Source organism: Stegastes partitus, unplaced genomic scaffold (genome assembly GCF_000690725.1).
Source record: "Stegastes partitus isolate 25-593 unplaced genomic scaffold, Stegastes_partitus-1.0.2 Scaffold1299, whole genome shotgun sequence".
NCBI classification, from domain to species: Eukaryota; Metazoa; Chordata; class Actinopteri; family Pomacentridae; genus Stegastes; species Stegastes partitus.
In genome coordinates, this window is record NW_007579030.1 from 41,837 (window position 1) to 69,508 (window position 27,672).

General features: G+C 44.6%; 1 protein-coding gene across 2 annotated transcripts in view; it reads right to left on the bottom strand.

Annotated features, from left to right (window-relative positions):
• Nucleotides 1-1,645: 1,645 nt before the first annotated feature.
• Nucleotides 1,646-27,672, bottom strand: part of wasf1 (WASP family member 1) — a 70,404-nt gene continuing 44,377 nt past the window's right edge. The window contains exons 5-11 of one of the 2 annotated variants that reach the window (XM_008298248.1): nucleotides 20,782-20,899; nucleotides 13,232-13,315; nucleotides 9,863-9,919; nucleotides 9,015-9,178; nucleotides 6,654-6,833; nucleotides 4,543-5,114; nucleotides 1,646-3,354 (exon numbers count right to left, since the gene is read on the bottom strand). In XM_008298248.1, the coding sequence (XP_008296470.1) occupies nucleotides 3,197-3,354; nucleotides 4,543-5,114; nucleotides 6,654-6,833; nucleotides 9,015-9,178; nucleotides 9,863-9,919; nucleotides 13,232-13,315; nucleotides 20,782-20,899 (1,333 nt within the window). In that variant the 3' untranslated portion in view covers nucleotides 1,646-3,196. The remainder of the gene's footprint in view (nucleotides 3,355-4,542; nucleotides 5,115-6,653; nucleotides 6,834-9,014; nucleotides 9,179-9,862; nucleotides 9,920-13,231; nucleotides 13,316-20,781; nucleotides 20,900-27,672) is intronic. The other variant, XM_008298250.1, reaches the window with a different exon arrangement.

The window sequence follows — 27,672 nt, forward strand, 5'->3', positions numbered from 1 at the left end:
CTAAAGTACAGCCGCTGATGATTATTCGCAAATGCAATTTCAGGTCTGTTGACTACAGTTTAATGTCGGGGAGAAAACAAATCAGACAGCTCCCCTCCAAGGTGGAACAGTTGGACATCTTCCCAGCATGAGCAGAATAACACACTGTATCTGGTAATTAAATCTCTTTTTCATCAGCTTCCCCCTCAGACGCGTGCACACTCTCACTTTTTAATAAGCCTCCTCCTCCTACCGGCGAGCCACATGAGAAACCCCTCACCACGCCGCCAACTTCCAGTCCCCACGCCGACGTGTTTTGCGGGGCGCAGATGTCGCGTTGCCGCCCTGACACGAAAGCTGAAATGCCCAGAGCGTCTTTTGAAACCGCAGGCTTTAGAGGATAAAGAGTGACGGGACAAAAAATGACAAAATAATAAACACCAAAACTCCAGAAGCATCCCTTCTGTTCAGAGAGACGACGGGGAGGAAACAGGCGGAGGAGGGAAGAGGTGAGAAGATGAGTTAAGTGAGAACGTGATGAGGGAGAACCGGGGAATGGAGGAATGTGTGGCGGCGTGTGAGCCCATCAAGTTTCTGTTTTATCTGTTTTTTAAAGGCAGGTTCACGTGGATCACTGGGGACGTTTCCTTAGATAAGATCTATTTGCACCTGGACGAAGTGAGACAGCTTCACCCGACTTGATAATTAGTCTGCTGAGCTTTTGCAGTATTAACTTTTTAGGGTGAATTCCATGTATGAGCTAATTTATTGGTTCAGATTCCACCATGTAGGATCCATAGCCTTCCTGTTGGCGTATCAGTACCTCCACCTTCTGAGCAAACAGACGGTAATCAACTAAAAGTTAAGGACAAATGGAGGATAGAGCAGTTTACTATTATGATTATTTCTCATTTGCACATTCGTATATTTTTTGCAATTTAAGTGCATCGAAAGTAAACATGTCTCCAAGTTAACCCGATGCTATCCCAATAAAAAGACCTTCGTGGTTCTCATCACCTTACTCAGGGGGGTCAAACACTGGTCCTCGAGGGCCACAATCCTGCATGTTTTAGATGCTTCCCTCTTCCAACACACCAGCTTATTATCAAGCTCTGCAGAAACCTGATAATGATCCTGATCATTTGAATCAGGTGTGTTGGAAGAAGGGAAACATCTAAAACATGCAGGACTGTGGCCCTGGAGGACCAGGATTGGACACCCCTGACCTAACTTGTTCCTGTGTGTGGAGGAAGCAGTTTTATTTGTCAATCTTGGACACGAGAATTAATGGTGTGCTTTTATTTTGAAATTATTTGAATCAGTTTGAGACTAGCAATCAGTCACACCAGTGGTTCTATTAAATTTAATCTGGAATTACTCATATGAACTTCTTAAACCAAGAACGCAACATTTCAGCGTAAGTTAGGACGATGTTTTCTGGCTACGTTCATCTGATTCTAAAATCAGGATCAAAGAAGTAATCGTCTCTAATTTTGACTTTTTATTTTTAGGGTTCTCCTCAGAAAGTTTAAGGAGTTCAATTTCCAGTCAAACTGAGAAATCCTGGCTCGTGTACGATCATCGGTGATCAAATCAAGCTAAAGACCAGAGCTGGGCTGAGACGAGAAGCTCTACTCCCCGACGACAAACCGTTAGCACGTAGCGCTGAAACATAACATTAGAGTTTTATTAATTCAAGCAAACTGTTACAGTCAACAGTTACATAAGTTACATGGTATACAGTATTGATCGAATCTTTTTTCTTGTTTTTTTGTTTTTTTAAACCAGGGTCCCTTTTTCCCACCCGAACATAGAAACAGCAAATCCATACAAGCGCAGGCAAGTAAGTAGTAACAGCACAATACATTCATCAACTCAACGATACGTTTTGTACGAACAATAAGGCAAGTAGAAGAAAAAAAAACAAAACAAAAAGAACGAACGAACGGAAAAGGATGGCAGACATTTTCTGTGAAATGAGCCAAACAAGGCAGAATGAATACCTCTCTGTTCGGGGATCAGAAGGCAGTATCGCGCAGAATCTACTCTTGCTGTCGTGGAGCCGGACGAGGCGAGGCTTCTCGGGCAGCTACACAGTAAAAGGGGGATCTGAGGGGCGGGAAAAGCTGCCTTCGGTGATGTCGAGTGGTTTGTACCCGTTGTTGGTCGGATTCTCATTATCGTGGGCACGCCGTCAATATTTATCAGGGACAACAAGCGAGGCAGGAACTCATCTACAGCGTCAAATCACTTCCAGCGTCCGTCTCTGTTGCGTAAAATCGAGGAAACGACGGGAGCTGAATACACTCCAAATCAATGGCTTAAGTGTTTCTCTTTGACATTGCCTGATGTCAACGTGAGCGGAAGTGGCTCCTCTGAACCTGGACAGACAGAAGAAGTGAATCTCTTGGCGTACGTTTCCCTGGGCTTAAAGGTTACATGTCAGTGGATGGATACGCACACGTGTGGCCACAGCAGCCGAATGCTTCCCATCGTCATTTCAACCGCACAACAATCATCACATGACGTAGCGACACAATCTTTTGCTTGTTCTTAGTGGTGAAGTCAGTCCTGGTAACAAGACGGAAAACAGAAGACGACCCAGCTGGTGTTCAAACTGTTCGTGTAGCGGTCAGTACTGGAAACTACTGGCCTGTTAAAACTGCAAAATGCTTCGGCAGTAAAAGGTAAATAAAAGAGGATAAAATAAAGCAGCATTCACTCGATGCCGTGTTCGGCCACAAGGTGGCAAAACTATGTTGAAGAACTAAAGATAGATGCAACATGCCTTCATTTTTCCTTTTTCTTTTTTTCTTGTGTGTTCTTTTTTTTTTTTTTTTTAACATCAACGTACAGATAAGAAACAAAAACAAGTGGCTCTTCAAAAAGTTATTTTCATGTATAACAATAGTAAACATGGGGGATTTCATCACCAAGAAATCCAGCAGAAACAAGGTCGTGTAGTAGTGCAGAACAGAATGAATGCAAAAAAAGAAATTCTCTGGGAACACTAGAAAGACCGACGAGGGCGACGTGGAGACTCTCCACCGAACACAAACCACAACGAGACAGAGATATGACGAGATAAAAAAGCCTGACGGGGGAAACGTGGGCGATATCGATGTTTCTCTTCTTGGATGGCGAGGTTTGGTGTTGGTCACCTGAACACGTTTGTCCTCCGTCGCCAACGCTGCTCCTCTCTTTGCCCTCGCCGCCTTCACTCCATCCAGTCTCCTTCGTCGAACTCGGACTCGTCCTCGGAGTCGGAGTACTCCACGGCGATGCGGCGCGACAGGATGGTGGCCACGTCGTTGCCGACCCGCTCGTGTTTAGCCTCCTGCTCTCGCTGCTCTTCCACTTTGCGCAGCTGAATGCCTGCAGCAGGGAAACGGACACGGCTCACATTTCTGTTCTAATGGCTAATAAAGAATAATGTAATTGGGGTGTAAAACGAAAGTCATCTGATAAACCAAGATCACAAAGCAGGACCGCAGTGAAGCAAAATTCAGCCGACTGAGATAGAGCCGAGGACTCGTGCTGCTTGCTAAAGTTTTATCTCGTTGATATAAGAGCTCATTTTAAAATCTGGCATCTCATTAGACACGTCTGCTGGCAAGAGGAGCACATAAGGAATCAAATAGTGGACAGGAAGTGCTTCATCCACAAAAGGCTCGTTCAGGGTTAGAACTAGTTGTTGTTTTCATTATCAGTCTGCTGATTATTTTCTAATTAATTGTTCGGTGTGTGAAAGAACCCAGTAGGTTTAATACAGGCTCCTTCTGTGTTTATCGGACAGTCCAAAGATAAATGTAGTTTATCTGTACCATCATTTACCACCTAGTTCATATAGATGTACTTAGTGTTTGGTACACAAACGTGTAAGCAAAGTTTGTTGCTTTGCTTCAATAAGGATTAAAAAAGAAGCTGATTGTCAGAGCAGTAGCTCATTATCCACGTATCAGGTAATTGATTATGAACTAACTTTCTCTCAACTTCCACCGTTACTGGCTGAAGCTATGGACTTCTGAGAAGAACATAAAAGAAGGAATTACTTCTGGTACTTCCAGAACTTGTGGAGCTTGCAGAGCTTCTAGGCTATTTAGAACTTGCAGAACGTCTAGACCAGGGGTGTCCAATCCTGGTCCTCGAGGGCCACAGTCCTGCATGTTGTAGATGTGTCCCCTCTTCCAACACACCTGATTCAATTGACTGTGACCCTCGAGGACCAGGATTGGACACCCCTGATCAAGAACCTCCAGAAGTCAACTGTTTTAAAGCAGTAGCGGCAGTGAATCTGCAACCGTGAACATCTGGATCCGCCGTCTTTTAAAAGAACTTCTTGCGGGCCCCCTGGCAGCTCAACCGGTGGACTGGGCAACCCATACATGCAGCGGCCATTGGTTCAAATCCACCCCATGACCATTTTCTGCAGGTCCTTCCCTCACACTCTCTCCTACTTCCCTGCCTTCCTCTCGACTATCCTGTCTGTTAAAGCCAAATGGCAAAAAAAACTAAAACAAATAAAGAACTTCTTTTTGAACACATTTGCAAAGCGCCTCTCACCTTTCCTGATGGCCTCCAGCAGGACGCTGCGAGCGTCGCTGATGGGCGGTAGGTTGGCTGGATGGTGCCTCTTGAGCCCCACGTCGTGGAGGGAGTGGGGCGGCGGGGAGGCCATGGCTCCTGCTGAGGGGAAGGCCGGCACGGGCGGCGGGCCTGACGGACAGGGCGACGAGCTCCGTGCTCCGGGGAGGGGCAGGGGAGGCGGCGGCGGAGGAGGAGGCAGGATGCTGCCGTCGGACTGAGTCCCAGAGCCCGCCAATGGGCCCTTGTCCAGGACCTGCTGGAGACGGGCCGGGGACGAGGAGTGGAGGGGAGGCGCCACGGGCGGAGGCGCCGGGTGCAGCACTCCCGGGGCGATCTGGAGGGGAGCTGGGGGAGGCGGGATGGCCGGCGGCTGCTGCTGGACCGGGAGAGGAGGAATAGGGGGAGGAGGGGTGCCCCGCAGGCCTGAGGAGGGTAAAGGCGGAGGAGGAGGGGGGAGAGGAGGTGGCGGAGGAGGAGGAGTGTTGGAGTTGAGGCCTGCTGTCCGGGCTGGAGACTGGGGTCTGCTGTCGGAGAAACCCGAACTGGAGCTGAAAGGACGGAGAGAGAAAACACACGTGTCCTCGTTACACCTGAGATCCCGACTAATTAGCTTCACGCTGCAATCCAAGAACAAATTTCCACGACATGCGCCTTTAGCCTCGGGCGTCCAGTAGAACACATCAGCATCAAAAGTCCTGTTTGTGAAATGAGTCGGCTGGAAAAATGAAGAAGTCAGCAGTTTTCGACCAACTCATGGAACCAACATTATCTTAATTAGCTTGCTAGCTACAGCTGATTAAATCTGCAGGCAGCGCTTGTTTCAATTTTCAAAATCTGCCACCGTCAACTGCGTATGTGCGGAAAGCTCGACAACGGTTGCAACTAAGTGGCGTGTCAACACATGAGCGATGCCTGAGAAGCGCATGTCAACATCCCAGTTCGTCTTGTTCGACTAAATGTAATTATTTCTTCTCAATTAAAAATGTGCAGCGGTGCGTCGGAATCAGCTGCCGGGACTCGTGATCGTGCCTACAGTAGCTCTTGGAAACGACGCCAGAGAAGTTTGAAAGCGTGGATAGAATCACGATGACAAAGAATTTTCTACTTGAATGTCAGCGCGTCAATTTAGAGGTTAAAGGCGACTCGAGGAGAGCTGAGATCTCCCGAGCATCTAGACCTTACGGTAACCGGCACACTAACAGCAGATTGTTAACAGCATCGGCCATTCACCGACGCCGAGGCTTGTGTGGGTAGATCTAGCCATTAACCAGGACCTCGCAACACAAAGACCGACACGTTCACAATCAATTTTCTTCCTACGAAGGAAATTGCACTGCTGACAAAAAGCCCAGCGAGAGACGTGGGGAGAGGGAGGAAAACAGAGTGTTTCCTCTAAACACGCTCGAGGCCGAATCTGTGCCGATATCTGCTCCGTGTGCTACATTAAAAAGGTAGGAAAAGTTTTGAAAGGAAACACGATGATGGCGACTCGTAAAAAAACGGCAACACGGCAGAACTAAAGGTCAGAAGAAGTAAATGAGAGCGAGGAGGAAAAGAGGAGAAAGTAGCTGCAAGGACAAGTGGAAAAATCAATGTGATATTTCTCTGGCGCTGCTTTAATCATTCCCTCAGATCTCTCCATCCCCTCAAACTGTGACATATGCGGCAAAAGAGCGCAGCAGAAAAACAACCTGTAATGTGCTCAGTGGCCTTAACACACTATCGATCCTGCCCTTCTCCAAGCCCTCTCTTATTTTGTTGGGGTTTTTTTAAAAACTCTGTCTTTGGTTCACAAAATCCCAATCGTCTGGTCCGTTCTAACAGCAAGAAAAATCTTCCTCCTCTCACATACAAACAGAAAAGTAATCGAATGCCACTCACTGTGACCAACTGATGTATGCAAGGAGGAAAAACCGGAGACAAACGAGGCAACGAGACGGGGATGGGGCTGCATTCATAAATAACTCCTCCCTGTCGTTTGAATCTGCACGGAGCCTTTAAGCTGTTTTTTTTTTCAGGTCAGAGGTGAGATGGAAGAGTGAGAAACAGAGCGGAAACTGAGGCGCGAGTGTCGTCTCCTGGCCCACCTGATCACAGAGGGTGGCTTGATCTCTCCCAGTGGGTGCATGGGAGGCGGCGGCGGCGGCGGGTCGTGGGGTCGGGAATACATTCTGTCCCCGGTGCGGTTCAGCAGCTCGTTCATCTGGCTGTAGGGCAGCGCTGCCAGCGAGAAGGGCCCGTCCAAGTGCTCCATGTACAAGGGAGCCCTGAGCAGAGGAACACGGCTTTATTTCATCATTTAAATCACGTCTGCTTCGCGTTGCTCGTGACGCGTTCAGTTGCACGTTCTGCATAACCTGGATAGCACCGCTTCATGTGGAGCACTTTAACTACACTGAGCCTCACTTTATTTACAGTCTTCATCTTCTTCTGCTAAATCGGCTCATTTATCATGAATTATATCTAAATGAAGGCCCGAGTCATTTATGATGTGAAAGATTTATGATCTAACACAACTTGCAGGAAGACTTTCTGATGTGCAAAAACTTCATGGTAAAGCAGAATTAGTTTGAAGTTCAAATACAAAGGATGTGACTCTGGTTTGTTGTTTGCTCTTAAACCTAAACAACAACAACAACAACAGCTGAGCTCCAACGAGGCCACACAGCTTCTCTCCTGCCTTTACCCTCGAGCACAGACTCAACACATGAACAAGCAGCTTCATCGTCAGCTTTATTATTACCCTCTGATCCATCTCAAGTTGTTCACACTCTACGTGTCACTTTGCACATTCTCAGATGAATAATTTGCACATTCTGGCAAACTGTAAATATTTCTGTTGCTTTGTATGCATCATTGCATTTCCAACACTTGCTGTTCTTTTGACTTTCTTGTGATCCTTTTTAAAAACATTTCTACTCGTCGTACTCGGCAGTAAAACTGATTCATCCGGTTGAAGAAGGACTAATCAGTGTGGATTCAGCTATAGATACGTGTAAAGGGAACTAAAAGTTTAGAGCAGATTGTGCAGATTAATTACCGCCGTGCTTTTCTTTGACCTCATTTTTAGGGGCACGAAAAGGCATCAAATGTTTCTAATCATTAGAAAATGGTCAGAAAAGAAAAATAAATTCATTTTGCATTGCAGAACAATGCTCTCCTGTAATTCATCTTGCCAGCTCTTGAAGAGCTTCAGACTCCCACCATGACCGACAGCAACACCTCCGACCTCCACCCATCTCTGAAACCACTGACGGGTGAAGTGAGTGATGCTGATGGTCTGGGCTTGATGCAGCGCTCTGTGGGTGCTGCCATTCAAGAGACACGTATCACCATCTAAACGCCAAGTGACTTTGCTTTCTGCTGGTCTAAATTACACGAAAGACAAAGCAGTCTACGAGCTTTAAATCAAAATATGTAAAAAAATAAGAAAGGAAAAACACTTCTTTTCTACAACACTCCTCTATCTATACAGCAGCTCAACATCAGCCGTGTTAGAGTAAAAATAAAAGCAAACAGTCCTTCATCAGAGGTGGAGGTTTGAGGTATCTATGAACTGTCATGCTTAAAAAGCGTCAAACACAGAAACTGCCATATAAAATGAAGAACGACGTGTTTTGTAGTGACTCTGTTTGTCTGATGGAGACATCTCAGAGAACATACCACAGCATCACATGACTCTATCACACGCTGCTGTTCGATTTGGGCTCAACATATGTTGTCATACGCTACAGAAAGTCACATCTAAATGTGTCTCCTGCTGCTCCAGTTTTATAGATTTTTACGCATGAGATTAATGTAAATGCACGTCGGCTACAGTTTTAATACGGACGCTGCTGCTGCTGTCCGTCACTGTGGGTACAGCATCCAGAGTCACGCCCACTCAACCATCTATTCAGTCCAACGCTGCCGTATCCATTCTCTTGAAGTGCATCTGCACTTGCAGGACAGGTTTTGTGTCAGCGGTGCACGTTGCTGACGAGTCCAGCAAGACCAGCCGATTTGCATAAAAACCTTTTCTTCTTAATCACACTGACGAGCAGGGAAACGGCTGAACATGAGTGGCAGTGGAGCTCTGAGGCACAATAAACGCAATCAGAGCTGTGAGGGACCTTCGTCGCCCCCATTGTGTCTGCATCTCCTCGGTGTTGGTAAAGCGTAGAACCCACTGTGGTCTGGGCCACCATATATTTTTGTAGATGTGAGTAATTGCGTCCTGCTGATAATTCAGCTGATTGTTGCATCAAATCAGAAGTTCTGTTTGTTCTGTATGATGTTGTTATTGTAAATGAGAACCTGTTCTCAATTAACCTACCTGGTTAAATAAAGGAAAAATTAAATAAAAAATGAAAGTATTTCTGGCTACCAGGATGTATGTGCATGTTAAGCGACACCTGCTGGGAACTTGTGACGGGCTAATTGGAGCCACGCGAGCCGCCTTCACGCACCTGTTGTCGTGGTAACCTGCGGATCCGTTGGCCTCCCTGTGTTTGTCTTCGGGAATGTCCTGGGCGAGCTCCGCACCCAGCGCCAGCTTCTGCCACTCCTTCTTGCGGTCGTGAGGTGCCCGCGGTACCTTGTCCGGCTCCTGCGGACGGTCTATCGCCTTCAGCTTTGGCAGAGGAGGTGATGAAAGGCGGGGGGGAGACGGTTAGAGGGGGGAGACGTAGGCGAGGAATCAAACGGAGTGTGAACCCGCGGGAGATGGTTTGGGGATGACGGGACAGACAATAGTGAGAGGAGATGAGAGGAGAGAAGATAACAGATTAGCTGTTAAATATAACTCGTCGTCTTGCAAGAAAAGATAAAGACAGTGGAGGCAGATCTAGAAAAACGGGAGCATCTTCTGACTATTCACACACAAATGTCATCATTAATCTGACTTTCTGAGAGCTGCCACACCCTCTGGTTTAACTTTACATGTGCCACATAAATACCCACATACAAAAGCAGCCTTTGAAAATTGGTGACTTCTGTCCAGCTCAGTGCTTTTTAATTTAAACTTAGCTCTCTGAAGACACAACTCACACAGAATCTTAAGCAGAAGCAAGAAAATGTTGTGTCATACAAGCTTGGGAACAGGGAATGCCCGTTGATCCACCAAATCAAATCATTTTAAATGTACTTTACGGAAGAACAAAACTTAATAATAAAGGAAGCTGAGCAATAAAGCAGAATCTTGTAGCGGTCCGTTATCAAACAGCAGTCCCTGCCTCCCACACTTCAGCACACAGGAAGCTGCCGTAGCACCAATCACACACAAGTGTTAAAATAAATCGCTGTATTTTTCACATACCTGCCCTGGAAGGTCTAAGTACCTATAGACCTGATCATACATGCGGGGGTCCTGCAACTACAAGAACAAAAACAAAAACCACAAGAGAAGCACCGGGGGTGAGGGGAGGGGGGTTCAACAAAATCAACACAGCACAGGATTGAGCACAACACGGCTGCACACAGTCAACAGGGACAAAAAGGAAAAAAACAGAGTGGGCGGTGAGAACGAGCGGGACAAAAGGGAAAGAGGGGAAAAGAAAAGTGCTGTTAAACAGAAAGTGACAACATGCGCAGCTCGGGGACGTCACAATGCAGGTAGAACGCACACACACACACACACACACACATCATCCCAAACAGAAAGAAGACTGAGGTGGAAAGGGAAAGATCTCACTGGAATGACAGGACAAACTACAATGGTGGTGGGTTTGTTTTTTTTCTACATGTAGGAAAGACTGTCAGGCTCCAGCAACAGCACACAGTCTATGACGACAACAACAACAACAACAACACATCGAAGAATGGCATGCAGCACACACACACACACACACGCTAGTCAACTCAGAATAATATAACACAGGAAGGACAATAAAGTCATGGAGGGGCATTTCACATTGAGCTCATGAAGACACCATCTCCAGTCCACCTGAACCACTTCACAGGATGCATGAGAAACACAAATCCTGACATACACAATTCCAATATAAACACACTTCCCACCTCCAGGGCAAATACTTTAAGGATGAGGCTGATTTATTCTGTATTTTTCTTATTATTAACAAATCCTTCTGCCTCTTAGTGCTTCCTGAATCCCAACGTCGTCTGTTTGTAAGAACGTTTGTGAATCGTTCTTGTGCATTTAAGCAAAATATACTAAATAGTGTTTGTTGTGGACTACTTTCAGCTGCGGATGTACACACAGTTAGCGCGTACAGTCGTTGTAATGAAGGCGATCCGGTGAAACAATGAGGCTCATTGATGCTTTAAGACGGAACAGCTTCACACACTGACTGTTAGTGGGATCACTTAATTGCTGGTTTTGCTCTTTTTATTCCCTTTTTGCGACTTCAAGAAAAACACAGAATATCCCAGACTTATCCTCTGAGTGTAAAGTATTTGCTCAAGGAGGCGTATTGTGGTCATAACAGAAACAGGTAATGTTACAAGCTAAACTAGAAGCACAGCAGTGTCCAAAGCTGCCTATACATACTGTACATACAGTCTCCCCTGTTGGCGTTCTGAGGAGTCAAACAATTATTGCAGTGGTATATCTAGCAGCAGAAACATCATACAGGTTGGTGTGAGCGTGCATTAGTGTGGGAAAAAGAAGCACAATATCCAGCCTGCAACACTGTCCGCTACGAGCAATACCGACCGATTTCCTTTATGTCACATAGATCCACTGAGGTGGCCTTCCCTGCTTATTCAATAACTCTGTGTGTGTGTGTGTGTGTGTGTGTGTGTGTTGGCCTTCAAATGAAGCATGCTGGCTGACAAGGCGGCTGATTCAACACAGTGTGGGCTGTGGACAGCAGCAGCAGCTCCTCCGGTTTGGCTGAATGATGTTGATTTTGTCCGTCCACTGCTGCGGCCGGCTGCTGAGAGCGAGCCTGGGAATAAATCCTAATGCTAATGCGCATTGATTAGGTTCTGATTCATCACGGCCCATTAGCGGCGACGAGGCGGCGGCCGAGGGGAAAGCCTCTGCGCACAACATTCGGATGCGCAAATCTGCTCCAGCAACTTTTCTATTTCATCTATCGGAAGCATTTTATCTGCTGCTATTCCCCCACACGGTGACGGGACTCTAAAATCCAGACATATGATCACGTGATTAATCCTGCTCCGCCTCACCTCTGACTTCCTGAAAGCTTTGCGGTAACGGTGTCTTAGCGATATTTGCACAAGTGGATGCTGTATGAAGCTACTGTGGGGTTTGCAGGCTGCTATTATGGGATTTTGGTTTTATGGACATTAAAGTGAAAGGACAGGTGGGAGTCCAACGCGTCAGCGTGAGACGACAATCTCTCGAACAGGTGAAGGTTGGAATGAATGTGACAACAAACAGCAAACAAGGGAGGGAAGCAGCAGTGTGTGAGGGAACACAGAGGAACCGTGTGTTTCTGTGTCGCAGTCGGAATAAATGCAGCTAATTTCAGCGCGCCGTGTGCCGGTGCGAGGTCGCCATCCTTCATCTGAATGGAGCGGGAAGAAGCGTTTCTGTGCAAGTACTGTGTGTTTATGAGTGTGTGCGACGCAGCAGCTATAGATTTATGTTTGGTACACACACACACACTACGGCTGTGTGTGAATGGGTTTGTGTTCATGTTCAAAGTGACAGAGTCAGCAGAACTGAACCCCCCACCCCAACAGGGAGGCCCGCTGGACCACCCCGCTGCTGACAGTAACACAAAACCCTCACACAATACATACACTACTGCTGCTGATCTGTCGGGTTTGGGTTGTACAGACAGTAACTATCTCACACTACTTCTCTTATTTATCAATAAGATCATTTATGTAATGAACATATAAAATATTGGATCACTTCTTGTTGCCTTTATCAGACAGTGTTGCTGGTAACGAAGCCACTAAACTGAAAAAGGCTCAAATCAAGAATGTTGAATTCAAAAACCAAACGTCAGCCTCAGCTTTGATATGTGTGGTTCATTGCTAACAACGGAAAGGAATCGCTATTCATATGCTAGAATATTCATTTCACCAATAAATCAAACCAAAAGCAATATTCAGGTGCGTCAGAACAGTCATCCGCTAGGAAATACACACCGTTCTGATTTGTCTTGCTGCAAGTCAAGTGTGTACTCAAAGTCCTCCTCCTCACAGCATCCTATCCATCAGATATAAAGCATCCAACCATCACATGCTTAAGACTTCAAAAATAATATCCTATCATGTTTCAGGTTGGAGTTATGATGAAATAAATACGACATACTTGTATTTTATAGCGAAGCAGCTCAGCATCGCGAAGGCAAAAACCGTGAGTCAACTGTGTGGAGAAAAAAACGACGAGCGGTGCGCCGGCATGCAGTGTGTTAGAGCCACAGCTGTCTCCATGCACAGACCAGGTGGGATTATGGGTAAAACGTCTCTGCGTAACAGAGGATGACAAATTTCCCTTCTTTGGAAGATTACTGACAGAAGGCATTCAGCGTCACAAACTCCCGGGCTTTCTACCCCGCAAGGAGAACTGGGATGCAGGTAAGTACTGGAGGGTTGTTAGTAACGGGCTGGACGTGGGCAGCTTCTCTGCTCAGAGCAAACCAGAGGGGGGGAGGAGTGGGAAGTGGTGGGGGAGACAGAGAGGGCTGCAGGCTACTGCATGAGAAGCAGATGCTCTGACAGAGGGGGAGAAGGCAGAAGTTCTTACCTCTGGGGGAGTAAAGAAGGGAGGAGGGGTTTCAGAGAGGACTCTTATAAGGCTCTTGGGATACACAAGATAAGGCATTTCCAGCTGCACAGAGTTAGATAGAGACCAGGATTCAGAAAAAGAGTGAGAAGCAAAGGTTGAGAGGAATGTACACAGTAAGAAGAGAGGCCCTAAAGCCGTCCTTTGGCATTTTTCTCACCATCGATGACGCACAATCGCTCTTCTGCCAGTGAAACATCACATTACCTTCATGTGGCTGCTGCTAGTGTTATCACTGAGTCCAAATCTAAAGTTATTTAAATGAGCATGAAATAGTATCCACGCTGCAGCAGGAGAAGAAAAACACACAGGCTGAGTTCACAGATAGCTGGACTGCAGATGCACCGTCTGCATGGTGGGATAACACTCTGTCACACCTGATTGAACTCGGGCCAAAGTTAGACGGCCGAATTTGCCTTTCGATCGACTGTTTCTCGCCTCTCTCCCCATTAGCTGCTGTTGCGCCTGCAAAAACAAGCTAACACAAACTGAAACAGGTGCAGCGGCTTGTAACGAGCTGCAAGAACAGCAGAACAAAGCAGGATTGTTAAAACGTCTTCTGCATGAAGTGTGCAGACGGAGCACGTTGTCCTCTTTCTGAGCTCACGTGAAGCCGGTTGGCTCGCTGTGCCATCGAAATGTGCAGCAGTTTAGCTGTTATGTTGGGAGTCATTTGGTTTTGTTGTACCAAACGGTTCTGACACGTATGAAACAGGGATGGCACCGTCATGACAGTCATTGTGCAGGACTTACATTTCGTGCAGTCTTGCTTGAAACTATCATTGCTGTGGGAAAAAAAACGAATGCAAATATAGTTCTTGGTGCTTGAATTCAGTTTTAGATAAGTGCATGAACTAGCATGCTGCTCGGTTCTCATTAGAACCGGACTGTTACTGGACTGCAGTCTCATTTCAATATATCGGTCAATATTCTTCAGATATCTGCTTATATATACTGAGAGGCAAAAATAATAATTGTTTATTACTTTTCCAGTGAGGTAGTCAGCACCTCATTATTAAGACCTGATCTGGCTCCATCACATTCACTGAGTCGTGATGCGTGCTCTGCTACATGCGCTGCATACAGTGCTCAGAGGAACAGTCCAGTCAGAGCAGCTCAGATGGACAAACTTAGTGAACACACCATTTCTAAACTACCCCAAGCACCTTTTTCTGCGTTTTTAAACTGGAGTGCATGAGACCATCTGCTGACACGGACACATGAGAAGCACTGATCAATAATATCTACCCATCTATGTATCAGCTGGGCGCTAACTCTCCTGTGTATACAAGGTGCTGCGTAATCTCATTAAAGAGCTTCTCAGTGGTGGGAAACAGTCACTAGAGCGTCCTCGCGCAGGCTGTGTTGTGGACGAAGCATTCACAAACACTTAACATGAGCTCGCTCTGCTGCAGGAAGATAATGATGTGACCGCGCGCTGCTTCGCTAATGACAAAGGTCAACATTTAACACGAGATCCATTTGTTCATTTATGTGCCTGAGCAAACTGCACATTCAGCTCTCCCCGTCCACCCTGGCTGGAGGTCGTTCATTTATTTATGCCGGAGTTCACACGACCTCAGATCTGTTCCCGGTCCGAATATCTCTAAAAAGAAACCAGAGGTGAAGTGTGTCTCGCGACACACAAACAAAGGCTCAGCGTGTCGGTGCTGACGGTGCAGCCGCCGTCTTGGGTTATGCAGCTGCCGCGGCCCCGGGCAGGGCACCGGGAGCGCCGGTTATCTCTGACCCAGTGAATGGATCTGAGTGGTCGCCATGGCAACAGCTACAAGGACGGGGGGTAAAAGGATGGAGAGTGTTTTTTTTTTTTCCTCTCTCTCTCTGAGGAGGGTGAAGGCAACTTAACATTGGAAATGTGTATCAGAAACGGAGGAGACTTGACTCTCTTTGCTCACTGCCAGCTCGCGTTTGGAACGAGGACAGCGTTTTATTCGGTGGCGTTCAGAGCAGCGTTTGGCGCCGTTAAAATACTCTGCAGCCTCCCCGAAGCTTTAAGTGAGAACAATTTAGAAATAAGCAGAAACCATTTGGATCTAAAAACAAACCTGTGCAGCAAAGTGTCTGGTTGCAGCTGCACAGTCATACAGACTAACAGAAAAATAAATATAAAGTTTATTTTTAAAATGTTATCACCGGTGCACGGACACCTCACCGTGTTCAGTATGAGGCGGGACATTGTTAGACTTGACTTGTCAAATTGAAATATTTGTCGATAAAAGATTCTTTTTGAGAACTGTACGGACGTGTGGGACCCTCTCGTTCACCCCTGTTCTCCCAGACTTCCATAAAAGTGTGCAGAGATGCCTTGTGTTGTTTCTAAGACTAAAATAAATCAACTGTTATTGTGAATGGCTGCAGAAAGGAGTCTGTAAACCACAAGAGTTATGCAGATAATTCAGTCCTCTCATGATCATGTGTAGTCAGTAGTTGGGATAAAGGGATTTTATGGTTAACTTTCCTGCACACGGCTTCTTCATGTTCGGCACAAGCCTGCACACATACATGAAGGTTTTATCCCGAGAGCATGAAAATTAAAAATAACATTGACGCTTTTCGTCTTTATTGGTGTTCAGCCTCTAATTTCCTTCTCGCAAACACACATTTAAGCTCCTCCGGTCTTTTAATGCTTCAGTCAGGAGAGGTTTCTTCTCTCGGCACTTGTAACAATGTGGGAAGGGAAAAAAGTTTTTTATACCGACTCAATCAAGACAGCTCATTAGCATGCAACAATTGGCACCCGCTGATTTTAACGAGAACTGGCAGCGAGGCTTTTTAGACAACAGTAGGGCAATTTCAGAAAACATTTATTGCCGCTTTTGGACAAGTACATAAAATGAGAAAAATAGGCTGAAATTTAAATGTCAATATATTCCATTAGGACGCCTGTGAGCGCGATAATGAGAGCGGGATGGGAGAGGACGAGCCAAACGGGGGAATCCAGACACCAGCCCGGACTCCACCGCTGATCTTTCATCGCTCCTCTCCGGACTCCTGGTCCCTGGGAGTTTCCTCTCACTCTCTGGCTCAGCACATCTCTGCTAATCCACTGAGGCTGAGGCTAACACGGGAGCTAATGAGATCAGGACGTTGCAGGTTTCCTTCCACTCGCTCTCTCTCTGCACCGCACAGCTTTTCATTTATCACCAGCTCTGATCTGGTTGAGCCTGTAAGTAAGGCACTCTGTTAAACGTGGACTAACTGCTCCTGAAGCGGCTCGCTAACAAAACAGCTGCCGACTGAATGAGACCAAGCAGACGATTAAGTGCAGTAATTCAACTTTTTTTTGACAAATCGGTTGGCTGAAAATGGTAAAATCGCACATGGCAGTCCCACTTTTTATGCCTTTTTTTTAATTTGTCAGTTTCCAGGTGTCATTCAGGAATAGAGCTTTCAGTTCCAGTGTGGTCTCTGGTTTCAGGAAGGAGTTTCTGTGCTGGTACCATTAAACCACTTGATTCCACACAACCATGAATGTCAGCTGGCCTTTCTTCATTTAAAAGTCTTGGTGAAAAGAATAATCTTTCACTCACTAAGCATTTACTATTTTAAGTGGCCTCAATATTTAATATTTCTATGAACTATTTTGAATAATAATCCGCTCTCTGTGTATCTAAAACACACTGCAGAGGAGGAAACAACAAGCTTGCTTTAAAAAAATTGACATTTTTCAGCTGAATGAATCCATAAAATCTTTCTGGAAAAAGGGGAATCGCCTAAAACTCGTGTTTAGGTTCGACATTCATTTCATCATTCTGGGTCAGCTGGTAATAACGAATGTCCTCGTCGCCACTTTGCCGACTGAGTCACCGGATCTTGTCCTTCAACACCCTCAGCTGAAAGCCTCGGCTGTGATTTGTTGTAATTCTTCTGCGGTGTGAGAAGACTTTGACCTGAATCATCATTAGATGGACTTCCGCCGCTGTCTGAAAGGCATCAGGCGTCCGAGATCACCGGATTCAAGTGGAGATGCATTTTTTAAAAAAAAGAAGAACCTGATTTCTATTTCTAAAATGTCAGCAGCCGAGCATGTCCGTGTGCAACCGCTGGATTTATTTCTTGTTTTTCATGTGTAATTTAGTCTTGTTTACCTTCTTTCTTTTTCTGTTTTTAATGTTTGTTTTAGACGAGTGTAGAAGGTTTGTTCAGTTCAGAGTCTCCAAAACCACACATCTCCAAAGTTACTCAAATATTTCTGCAAGGCAATAATTCAACATTATTGTTTGTCTGCGGCCGTCTGTTCTAATGTCCGGCGATGACGAGATCAGATTTTTGTCTTCAAGATAACGATCCCGAGAAAAATGTGATAAAAAAACAAAATAAGTGTCGAGGTTCAATCAAAAGGTTCAGAGACGGCGCCTGTAAAAATCAAAAGCCTGATTTAAATTTGTCCGCCATCTGCTTAGAAGTAGTGTCCTTGAGCAGAACTAGTCCCGGTGCTGCTGTCATGTTGGGACCGCTCCCTGGAAGTCCTGTTACGTAAAGCATGTTCAGCGCCATCTGGGTGCTGAATCTGCAGAACTGTGTCACAGCAGCGACCCTACAACTAGAATATCATTTTGGGGAAGAAGAAGGAGAGACGAACGGAGCCTAATCTAGTCAGGAGGGCAGGTGGGGAGCAAAGACTGAGTTGTTGTTGCCAAAAACCAAAGAAAAACCCACTTAGCACTGTGGCCCACAACACTGCCACAGAATCGTCTCCCTCAGGACGCTACAGTAGAAGTCTGCCCTGACAGTCAAACCCTGGGGAAGGAATTCACTGAGCGCAACCCCAAGAACGTTGAAGAAAACAACGAGCATGCTTCTGGTGCTCTCCTGACCCGATGAGCCTTCTCTAGTCTGGGTGACGAAGCTCTGGTCTCTGGGGCGGAGCTGCAGACCCACCTCTCATCGCAAATAAAGATAAAGGTTGATGCAGACTGTCAAAAAATAGAATCTGATGCCACTTGACGGTCATGCTAAAAGCGCAAATGCACACCGTCCAGTGGCCACAGGTCCCCATGTGATGGCACTCTGACAGTCTGCAGGTTTAAGAGGCTTAACGTCCTGTTCTGTGAGTATTACACAACTACTGATAAGAACGTGCATCATATCGTTACTCCAAGTGCACTTCCTGGATCATATTTCACTCGTAACACACTCCCACTAATCAAGTCTAATGCACTGTTTTAATGAAAGCCTTATTGGAGTGGACTACGTTTTATTGCCCTGAACATGAATTTTGAGATTTTGCACACTGTGATGTACAGTCGTCCTCTAATGTATTCATCTCCTTCCATTAAAGAAAAGGCAAAATCCACAACAGTCACTCAAATAACTAGAAACTGGAAAAAGTAATAATAAATAAAAATTTGCTAAATTATAATTTAGTGAAATAAGACGTTGCTTTTGAACTGTGGCTGAAAAGAATAATTTAAAAAAACAAAACTGTCCCGGACAAATGAGAGCACGTTGCTGATGAGCAGTGGGTCAGAATACCTGTCAACAGGTGCACAAGTCTGACTGAGAGTTACAGAAAACATCTGATTGGCTCAAAGGGTTGTTCAACTAAATATTAGTTCACAGGTCTCTGTTGAACCACAATTCAAAAGCAGCATCATGATGTTCATTACATTTTTATTTATTATTACTTTTGTCACTTTCAGCTTATTTTCCTTCTTTAATGGAGGATATGAACACATCCATATTTGAACAGTTGTTGTTTTTTGTCTGTACAGAACACATTCCTCAGCCACACCTCCTCATTTTAAGTTGCGGGGGGTGACAAAAAAAAAAAAAGTGAGCTGCAGAGAAAGAGTGGCAGCAAAGAGTGAATGACAGACATTATCGTGGAGAGAAACGCAAGAGAGCTGGAACATTGTCTGTCATGGCACAAACTGTGTTGGCAGCCGGCCTCAGATAGAGTCCCGCTGACTGACAGGTGGCCCGGCCCATCGGGTCGCCGCGCTGCAGCCGCACGTCGCGGCCCGTTTAAATCTGTTTAGGCGGTCGTGTCGGTGCGCGTGTCTGGTAGTGTGTGTGTCAAGAATGGAAAAGCTGTTGATACTAAAATGTTGAGGATGAAATGGAAAATACCTGCATTTTTATGATTTTGTTTTTAAAAATCTAGTTGAGATATAATAAGATGGAAGACAGAATGGGTGTGTATGATCACAGCAACACACACACACACCATTACCGACACTGACATCAGTTGGCATAACCACTCAACGAGCTACGTGATTAAGTGTGAAGGTTTACACCCTGATTTTCAGACTAACTACATGTATGTGTGGTGGATCTGCCCTTCCTGTCCTTCAGCGAGCGAACCTCTCTGCTCTGTGTTCACCCTGATCCTCACTGCAGACCATTAATCCAGCACCATGGTTACACAGACCAACAAATATGTGTGCGTTAGTTCCTCTAATCTCTCCGGTTCTCCCTGTGAATGTCTTCTGGGCCTTTCCATGGGGTCTGTCTCACTGCCAGTGTGGCGAGGAGGGAAATGAGCATGGCTTTACAAGCTGAGCCCACCCGGGGCTTTAATTAGAATGAAATCATTGGAATGAGCGCCGACTACAAGCGGTCATATCAGCGTTAACCCTGTGAAGCAAACAGGTCGATGTGCTCTTGCAAATGAGCGTTCTGTTTCATTTTACGCTTCGGAACGAGAATAAAAAACGTATGCATGCTCATTAGGCTCTAACAAGCCGACGAGCACTAAGCACGTGTAAATATCGGCGCTCTCTCTCCCTCCCTCGCCCTCCTCCAAAGTAAATCTTGGCAAAACTTCCTCTGTCCTGTCTGCGCCATTCCCACAATCATTAACAACCTCATAACCAACAAATTATATCCTCCACGTTCACATAAACCCTCAGTGGAAAATCGCTCTCCTTATTCCTCGTTGACATGACTGTAATGAGCTCTGATTGACTGCGAGGGGGCAGAATGTGGAGCGCAGCCTGCTTCCCACGCAGGGGAACGCAAGCTGCTGCTGATTAGAGCTCCTGGCGCCGAGGGTGGGAAACCCCCTCTGCTTGAGTAGGGGGGTCACGGCTCTCCACTCCACGAGGAAGATGCGACGAAGCCCCTTCATCTAATTTGCGTACGGATCGTCCTCGCGAGGCCGACGTGTGTGTTTGTTTCTTGCGCAGAGGCAGAGCGATGACGCAGCGCGGGGGCAAGTCAGGAGCAGATGCTCCCATTAATTAGATGTAATGATCACACAAGCAATAACTAAGAAGGCTGACTGAAGGAAGAGCTGATTAATCTGTGAGTGGTGACTAATTAAAGCATTAGGCTACGTGGTATGAAGCCAGGCCTGTGAATCTATCAGTGAGGAACCCGGTCAGGTTCCTTGTGAAGGACACATCAGTCTGTATGTGGAGAACACAGGGAGCCTCTGTTGTTTCCACGTCTTCCTACTTCTAACCTCAGCGTCCTACATCTCAAACGCCTCCGATCCACCGCAGCAGCCAAAGGATCGGACCTGTGCTTCTGACGTCTAGACCTACCTTCTGTTTCCGCCGCTCCTTCCTCTTGTCCTCTGTGTCCTGCAGCATCTTTTCTCTCCACAGGTCAAAGAAATAGGACGGGTTGGTGTAGAACTTCAGGCCTTCCTTCCCGTCGTCCCTGTGGATGCACAAACGACGGACTTTCATTCCTTCTGCTATGAAAACGTTCAGTGTGTGAATTTTACATTTCAGAGAATGAAACAGCCCATTTGAGTGTAGTCCTGTAAATAAAGGTCAGATCTACTGGGTCAAACATTCAGTCTGTTTACCTCCACGGACCATAAAACCTGTCGGTGGAGGCCAAAAACTACACCTGTTATCAAAGCCCCAAACAATGAAAACATAAAGAACCAGAGCAGATTTCAAACTGTCCCATGGCACATTAATGTATGCTTTATATATAAATATATTTCTTTTATTCTACAAAATAATGTCAAAAACAAACATCTGCCAGGTTGAACAAAAACCAAAACACTCGGTGCTTCTTTGCACCACAAACAGTCACATGACCAAAAAATACAAATCAATCAGGTTTCAGCTGAACTGCAGGTCGTGTACATGTTACACCATGTTTTAAAATGTCCTGTTCAAAAAATAATCAAAGAAATTCAAGTTTAGTTTCTTCTTTTGTATGATTTATGTCATTGTAAAGGTGTGAAGACACACGTGTGACTTCTCTGCTCGTAGCCACAGACTGTTGTTTCCACAGAGGACCAGGATTTTAGTCTGCAGTGACTAAAAATGTGACGGCAGCTAAAGACGTGTCCAACTATTTGAGACTCTTTTACAGTTTTCTTGTTTCTAAACCCTGAAATTTTTTACATCTCACATGAACATTAGTCTAATAAAGCAGAAACTTTTCACATTTAACTTCTTAAGACCTGAGCTCTTGCTTGATATGCATTTTTTTTATTTCTCTTTGCTAGAATTAAAAAAATAAAAATATAAAAAATATTTATAAAAATATTTTAAAAAAATAAAAGCATATTTTTAAAAAATTAAAAAATATATAACGAGTGTCCAAACACGCCGTCCGGCCGTTTCCTATCAGTGGGATGCGCCGACGTTGCCCGCTGACGTCTTTCTCATCGTAGCTGTTTGCCAGTTTGTTTTACTGACGGTTAAATCATCATTTTAAAATATTAAGTTCTGTCTTAGAACCCACTGAAGCCCAAAACCCACCAGGGGATTTAAAAAGACACGCGTTTTATTTTTAAATTGCCCAAATTACACCAACTATCGAAGCCATAAACTGTAAAAACAGAAGGAATTATTGGATTTTTGAACTTTTCCAACAATCCTTGAGCTTCTTATCTGTGATGTGCTGTTTGGCTGAGAAATCAAATCTAAGCTGGAAATCGTGATATTTCATTAAAATCGTGCAAAACCATTCGTATAACTGAGGTCACGAAAAATAAAATAAAATAAATCGATATTACCAGGTGCAACAGCAGGAAAAAACTGATTTTTTGAAATTATAAACGTGTCGTACTGCACAGGCGACATTTTTGAGCCTCTGTGTTTCCGTAGAGGTGCAAGACTTTATAGTATAGACAGAGAAAAATGTAACAGCAGCAAATAAAACAAACTCAGACAGCGCTCGGGGTTCAGAAGGTTAAAACGGAAATCAATAATTCACGCTGACAGACACAAAGACTTTAGAACAGAGGTTAAATATGAATGCATTTCAGTAAGAAGCATCCAATCACAGAGAAGTTTAAAAACTCTATTAAATGTGCTGCAGAAGCTAAAACTTACAACACTGAGAAGGGAGAAGACAATCCGCAGCTTGGATCGACTCATTTTTAATTTCAGGGTCAATTCTGGGGGAATTGGCCGTGTCATCCTCGACTGTGATGATGAGGAACTTGCTCTGGTTTCCGACCGACTTCTCTGCAGAGTTTCAGCCAAACTGACAGAGAACGCGTGATTTCTCTAAAAGGAAGTTATAAAAGCTGTAACTGGTGCCTGTAACCTGTGTTTCTAGAGGATCAAATAAAGTTGGGTGCCAAGATATGGTTCAAATAGAAAACATTCCTGGAACCAGTGGCTCATTGGGATCAACGTAGACGTGACGGTGGGTCTGAAGAGCAGAACCACACTAGAAAACACTGGATGTCAGTGCAAACATCTAGAACAACCACAGACATGTTTTTTCTGAAACAAACAAACTGTTTTAAAATCTATTTCCTGCAAAGTCGCTCTAATTCAAACATGCAAATCAGCTCCATCTCAGCTGGTCTGAACCAGGCTGGAGGGCTCGTTGTAGCTCGTCTCTGCCATGAAGCAGCGAGCCGGTGTGTCCTGACAGCGCAGCCGTCCTCACGTGAACGCTACAGGATGCGGAGCTGCCTTCACCCAGCGTCAGCCGCACTGTGGGAAGCAGCTATTTGGCACCGACGCCGATAAGAGAAAGAACACAGAACATGAAAAGGAAGAGCTTCAAAAGGCGAGAGTGGAAAGTTTAATGATATGCAACACAACAAAGGGAAGCAAACGGAATTCAAGCACTGGATAAGGAGAGAGCTACTGTATGTGTGTAAATTATTCTGCCTGGTTGTTTTTTGTATTATTTGAGGTGAGTGTTTGTGCTCAGGGTGGATGTGAGGAAGAGCATCCCGGGGAGGCGTCCCAGGAGCCTCTCAGTGAAGAAGAGAAGCAAAAGAGGAGCAAGGAAAAGAGGACGAACGAGAAAACAGCCCAAGAGATCAAAATACAGCAGAACGGAGTTTAAATTATGAATCACTAGAACGAAATCATCACCCGTGATAATTCTAATCATCGGCTCGGCGCTGATGAACGAATCCGCTCTGGATGAGGACTGACTTTTAAAAAAAGGAAGAAAGGGGAGCGAATGAAGAGAATGTGCTGCATTACAGCCTGTTTTTAATCCGCTGATGGGTTTCTGTGCACATTTTCAGATTTGTGCCGCTTTTAATGTGGATGTCAAACATGAACGGACCGAGAAATAAAATCAAACGATGAATTAGCAACAACTAAAATAACGGATTGTTTAAATCATATTATGAGCAAAATTGGACAAAGCATTATAACGAGGTTAACATCTGATAAATCAGTCAACTCCAAAGACATCGACTCTGTTTTCACATATTATAGGCCCAACACTGAAGCTATTAGTCCAGAAAATAATTACCGTAATGTCTGGAATATAAGCCCCTACTTCTTTCACACGCTTTGAACACTGCAGCTTAAACAACGATGCGGCTAATTTATGGATTTTTCTGAATTTGCCTCGAGACCAAAGTGACATTGAGAGCAACAGAGAGACTGAGGAAGTGTGCGAGGAAGTAATTCTGAGGCTGAAGAAGACGACTTTAGTGGTTTTAGTGTTCAGGAGGAGGATGAAGATAGCGATCAATGACTTTTCCTGGTAGGCTGCTGTAGCTTTTATTTTCTTAACCAGCCGTGTTAGAGGCACTGTTCGGAAAAAAGCATTTACGTATTTGTGTATGTTGCCGGTACGTGTTAAATTAAAAGTGTAAAACATCTTTCTGTGTAAATATCTCGTGTTACAACGTGGACACCTGCAGCTTAAGTGTGACCTGTATATGTACACAAATGGTTTTCTTTTTAAAGTTAGTGGGTGTGGCTTATATTCAGGTGCCTCAATAGTCTGGAGATTACGGTAGATCAATGGGCACCCTGGTGGAGCCCCTGTTCTCTACAGCAGCTACCTAAACCCCAGGACTGGACCGTGTGCTTGAAGCTACTGGATGTCATTGGAACGCTGAGAGCTCATCGCTCATGCTCCAGTTTTTCACGACTTTGTAGAGTATTTGTTTTCCAAATAACTTCATATCCTTATTTTCCGGGGTGTCTTGTAGTCCTGGGGGAAACTGTGGGAAGTATTCAATTCCACTTATGCAGTTTTATAGATGAACTATGACCGTTAACACTGAATGATGTTCAGCGTCAGAAATACATAACTTCATGATGAAATGTTTCACTGTTGGTTTATCAGTTTAGATGTTCTATCAGAACGGGACCATTTGGTGAGACAACCCGAGCACGGGGAACTATCTGAGGACCTTTGCTGTTTCTCAGAGCTTCAACATAAATCTAGATCATATAGTTTTAGGCCAGACAAGTGTTTATTTTCAATGACAGCAGACCTAGACGGGCCTGAAGTGGATCGTGGCTTCAATTTGTATGAATTAATTCACATTTTTATCCGTTTCTGTTGCACACAATATTAACTAACTTCTGCAAAATGGCATCGACCTTTATTCAAGTTACATCAGTGACTTGTTTTGAGAAGACTTGGGTTCATATTTTGTGTTTTGGTTTTTCTTACAGGAGTTTATTGTTGGCGTCCAAGACGGGCACAGTTTGTCCTTGTATGTATATAATAAGGAATGAGTCACAGTGTTGAGGCAGTATTAAAACCAAGCATTTAGAGAAAGGCTGGAACGTAAGTGAGCGATGCAGACGCCCACATCTGCCTCCTGCGTGGTCTCGGTCGTGTCGAGGCCCACAGGTTAAAAGCACGCAAACAGCAGGCTTGTATATCACAGTCCACAGCTGCACCTGCCTCCTGACAGCGCACGTGTGCAAACGCTCAAAACGAAAAGATTGTTTTTGGCCTCTAACCTCTTCCAGCTGGATTGGTCAGGGGGAAAGTATTAGACACAGAAGGGTCAGATAAGATGCTGGGGGAGGATAAAAAGAAAAAAAGAAAAAGCGAGAGAACGAATGAGGAGCAGCAGAGTGAGAAGGTCATGAAATAAAAGGGTGGGAGTGCTGGCCGGCAGAGCTTTTTTATGGATTATTCATCTCCACATGACTCCCTCTATCCCCCTCCTCGCCCGGCTCAGCGTCAAGATGCCTGGCGTTGTAGTAAGAAGCCTGCCAACGCTGATAGAAAAACACATCTGGGTGCTCTCGAGACGCAAACCACGCAAAATATATTTAGCCGTAAACTTTCCTTTCTCTCTGAGGTTACAACCGTCCGAGCTCAGAATGTTTATTTCTGTTTGAACCGTGCGGTGCGTCGCTGAGAGCATCACTGTCCTGTTTAGTAAAAGCTTTTATAACGGCAGGCAGGAATGTAATCCAGGAGAAGGGCCACATAGAAGCTGTGATTCAAGGCTGTTTGTGTACTTTGTGTGGACACGGCGGGGAGCAATCAGTTTCTCCTGGAACACATCAATAAAATACTACGCGCTAATGTGTATTTACTCTTGAGAAAATGGAAAATAGAAAAATACTAAAGCATTAATGTTTTCCATTCTGAAAACAGGAAACCGCACAAGGTCAGCGTAGTTAGCGTCATGCTGACTTCAGAGAAGGTGCTGCTATTAACCTTCTGGATTTTAAAACCAGCCGACGGCTTTGAAAGCNGTGTGAATTTTACATTTCAGAGAATGAAACAGCCCATTTGAGTGCATTCCTGTAAATAAAGGTCAGATCTACTGGGTTAAACATTCAGTCTGTTTAACTCCACTGACCATAAACACTGTCGGTGGAGTCAAAAGGCCAAAACTACACGCTTTACTAAAGCCCCAAACGATGACAACATAAAGAACCAGAGCAGATTTTAAACTGTCTGATGGCACATTAATGTATGTTTTATATATATAAATATATTTCCTTCAGGAACTTTGAAACTGTGATATTTCATCTAAATCAATGCATTATACAAAATAATGTCCAAAACAAACGTCTGCCAGGTTGAATAAAAAAAAAAAAACACTGTGTTTCTTTGCCCCACAAACAGTCACATGACCAAAAAATAAAAATCAATCAGGTTTCAGCTGAACTGCAGGTAGTGCACATGTTACACCAGGTTTTAAAATGTCCTGTTAAAAAAAATAATCAAAGAAATTCAAGTTTAGTTTCTTCTTTTGTATGATTTATGTCATTCTAAACGTGTGAAGACACACGTATGACTTCTCTCTGCTCGTAGCTGCAGACTGTTGTTTCCACAGAGGGCCAGGATTTTAGTCTGCAGTAAATAAAAATGTGACAGCAGCAAGAGACATGTCCAACTATTTGAGATTCAAAGGATTAAACAAGCCGACGTCGTTTACAGTTTTCTTGTTTCTAAACCCTGAAAACCCCTAAATTTTAACATTTCACATTAACATTAGCCTAACAAAAACAGAACCTTTTCACATTTAACTTAAGACCCGAGCTTTTGTTTGATATGCATTTTTTTATTTCTCTTTGCTAGAAAAAAAAATATATATATATATTTTTAAAATAATATATATATATAAAAAATATAAGAACCATAAAAAATAAATACATAATAATAATAATAATAATAATAATAATAATAATAATAAACAAATTTCTAAAATAAAATAAAATAAAAAAAATTTTAAATGAGGAGGTTAAGTATCTGGAATCTAAGAATGTGTTTGCATGTTGGCATAAAAAACAAACAAACGACCCAAATATCAAAACCCTTGCAGATTCACTGCTCTGTCTCTTCACTAACTGGCTCAGTGTGAACACTTTGGGCTGGGACACAAAACAAACTGCAACAAGAAGTCATTTTCCTTCTTTATTCTTTTGTTGTTATCGTTTTTTTTGTCTCTTAAATGCAGGAGCTTGAACAACCCTGAAGACGGAGGTCATGTTTACTGACGCCTGCTCGTCTTTGTCTGCTGTCCTTCTGGACATCACGTCCGTTTACCGTCTATCATGAATACGAGCTAACGGACGGTGTTGTCGTTCATTCTCACTCCACTCTGCTCCTCTTTCTGTATCCGTCGCTGACATTACAGAAGTCTGGTGGTCACTGGGGGGAACCAGAAGGAGACCAGTGACAGATGCAGGTAGTTATCACATCAAAGTCCCTCCTGACACGGAAATTATCACACGAGTGTCCAAACACGCCGTCCGGCCGTTTCCTATCAGTGGGAT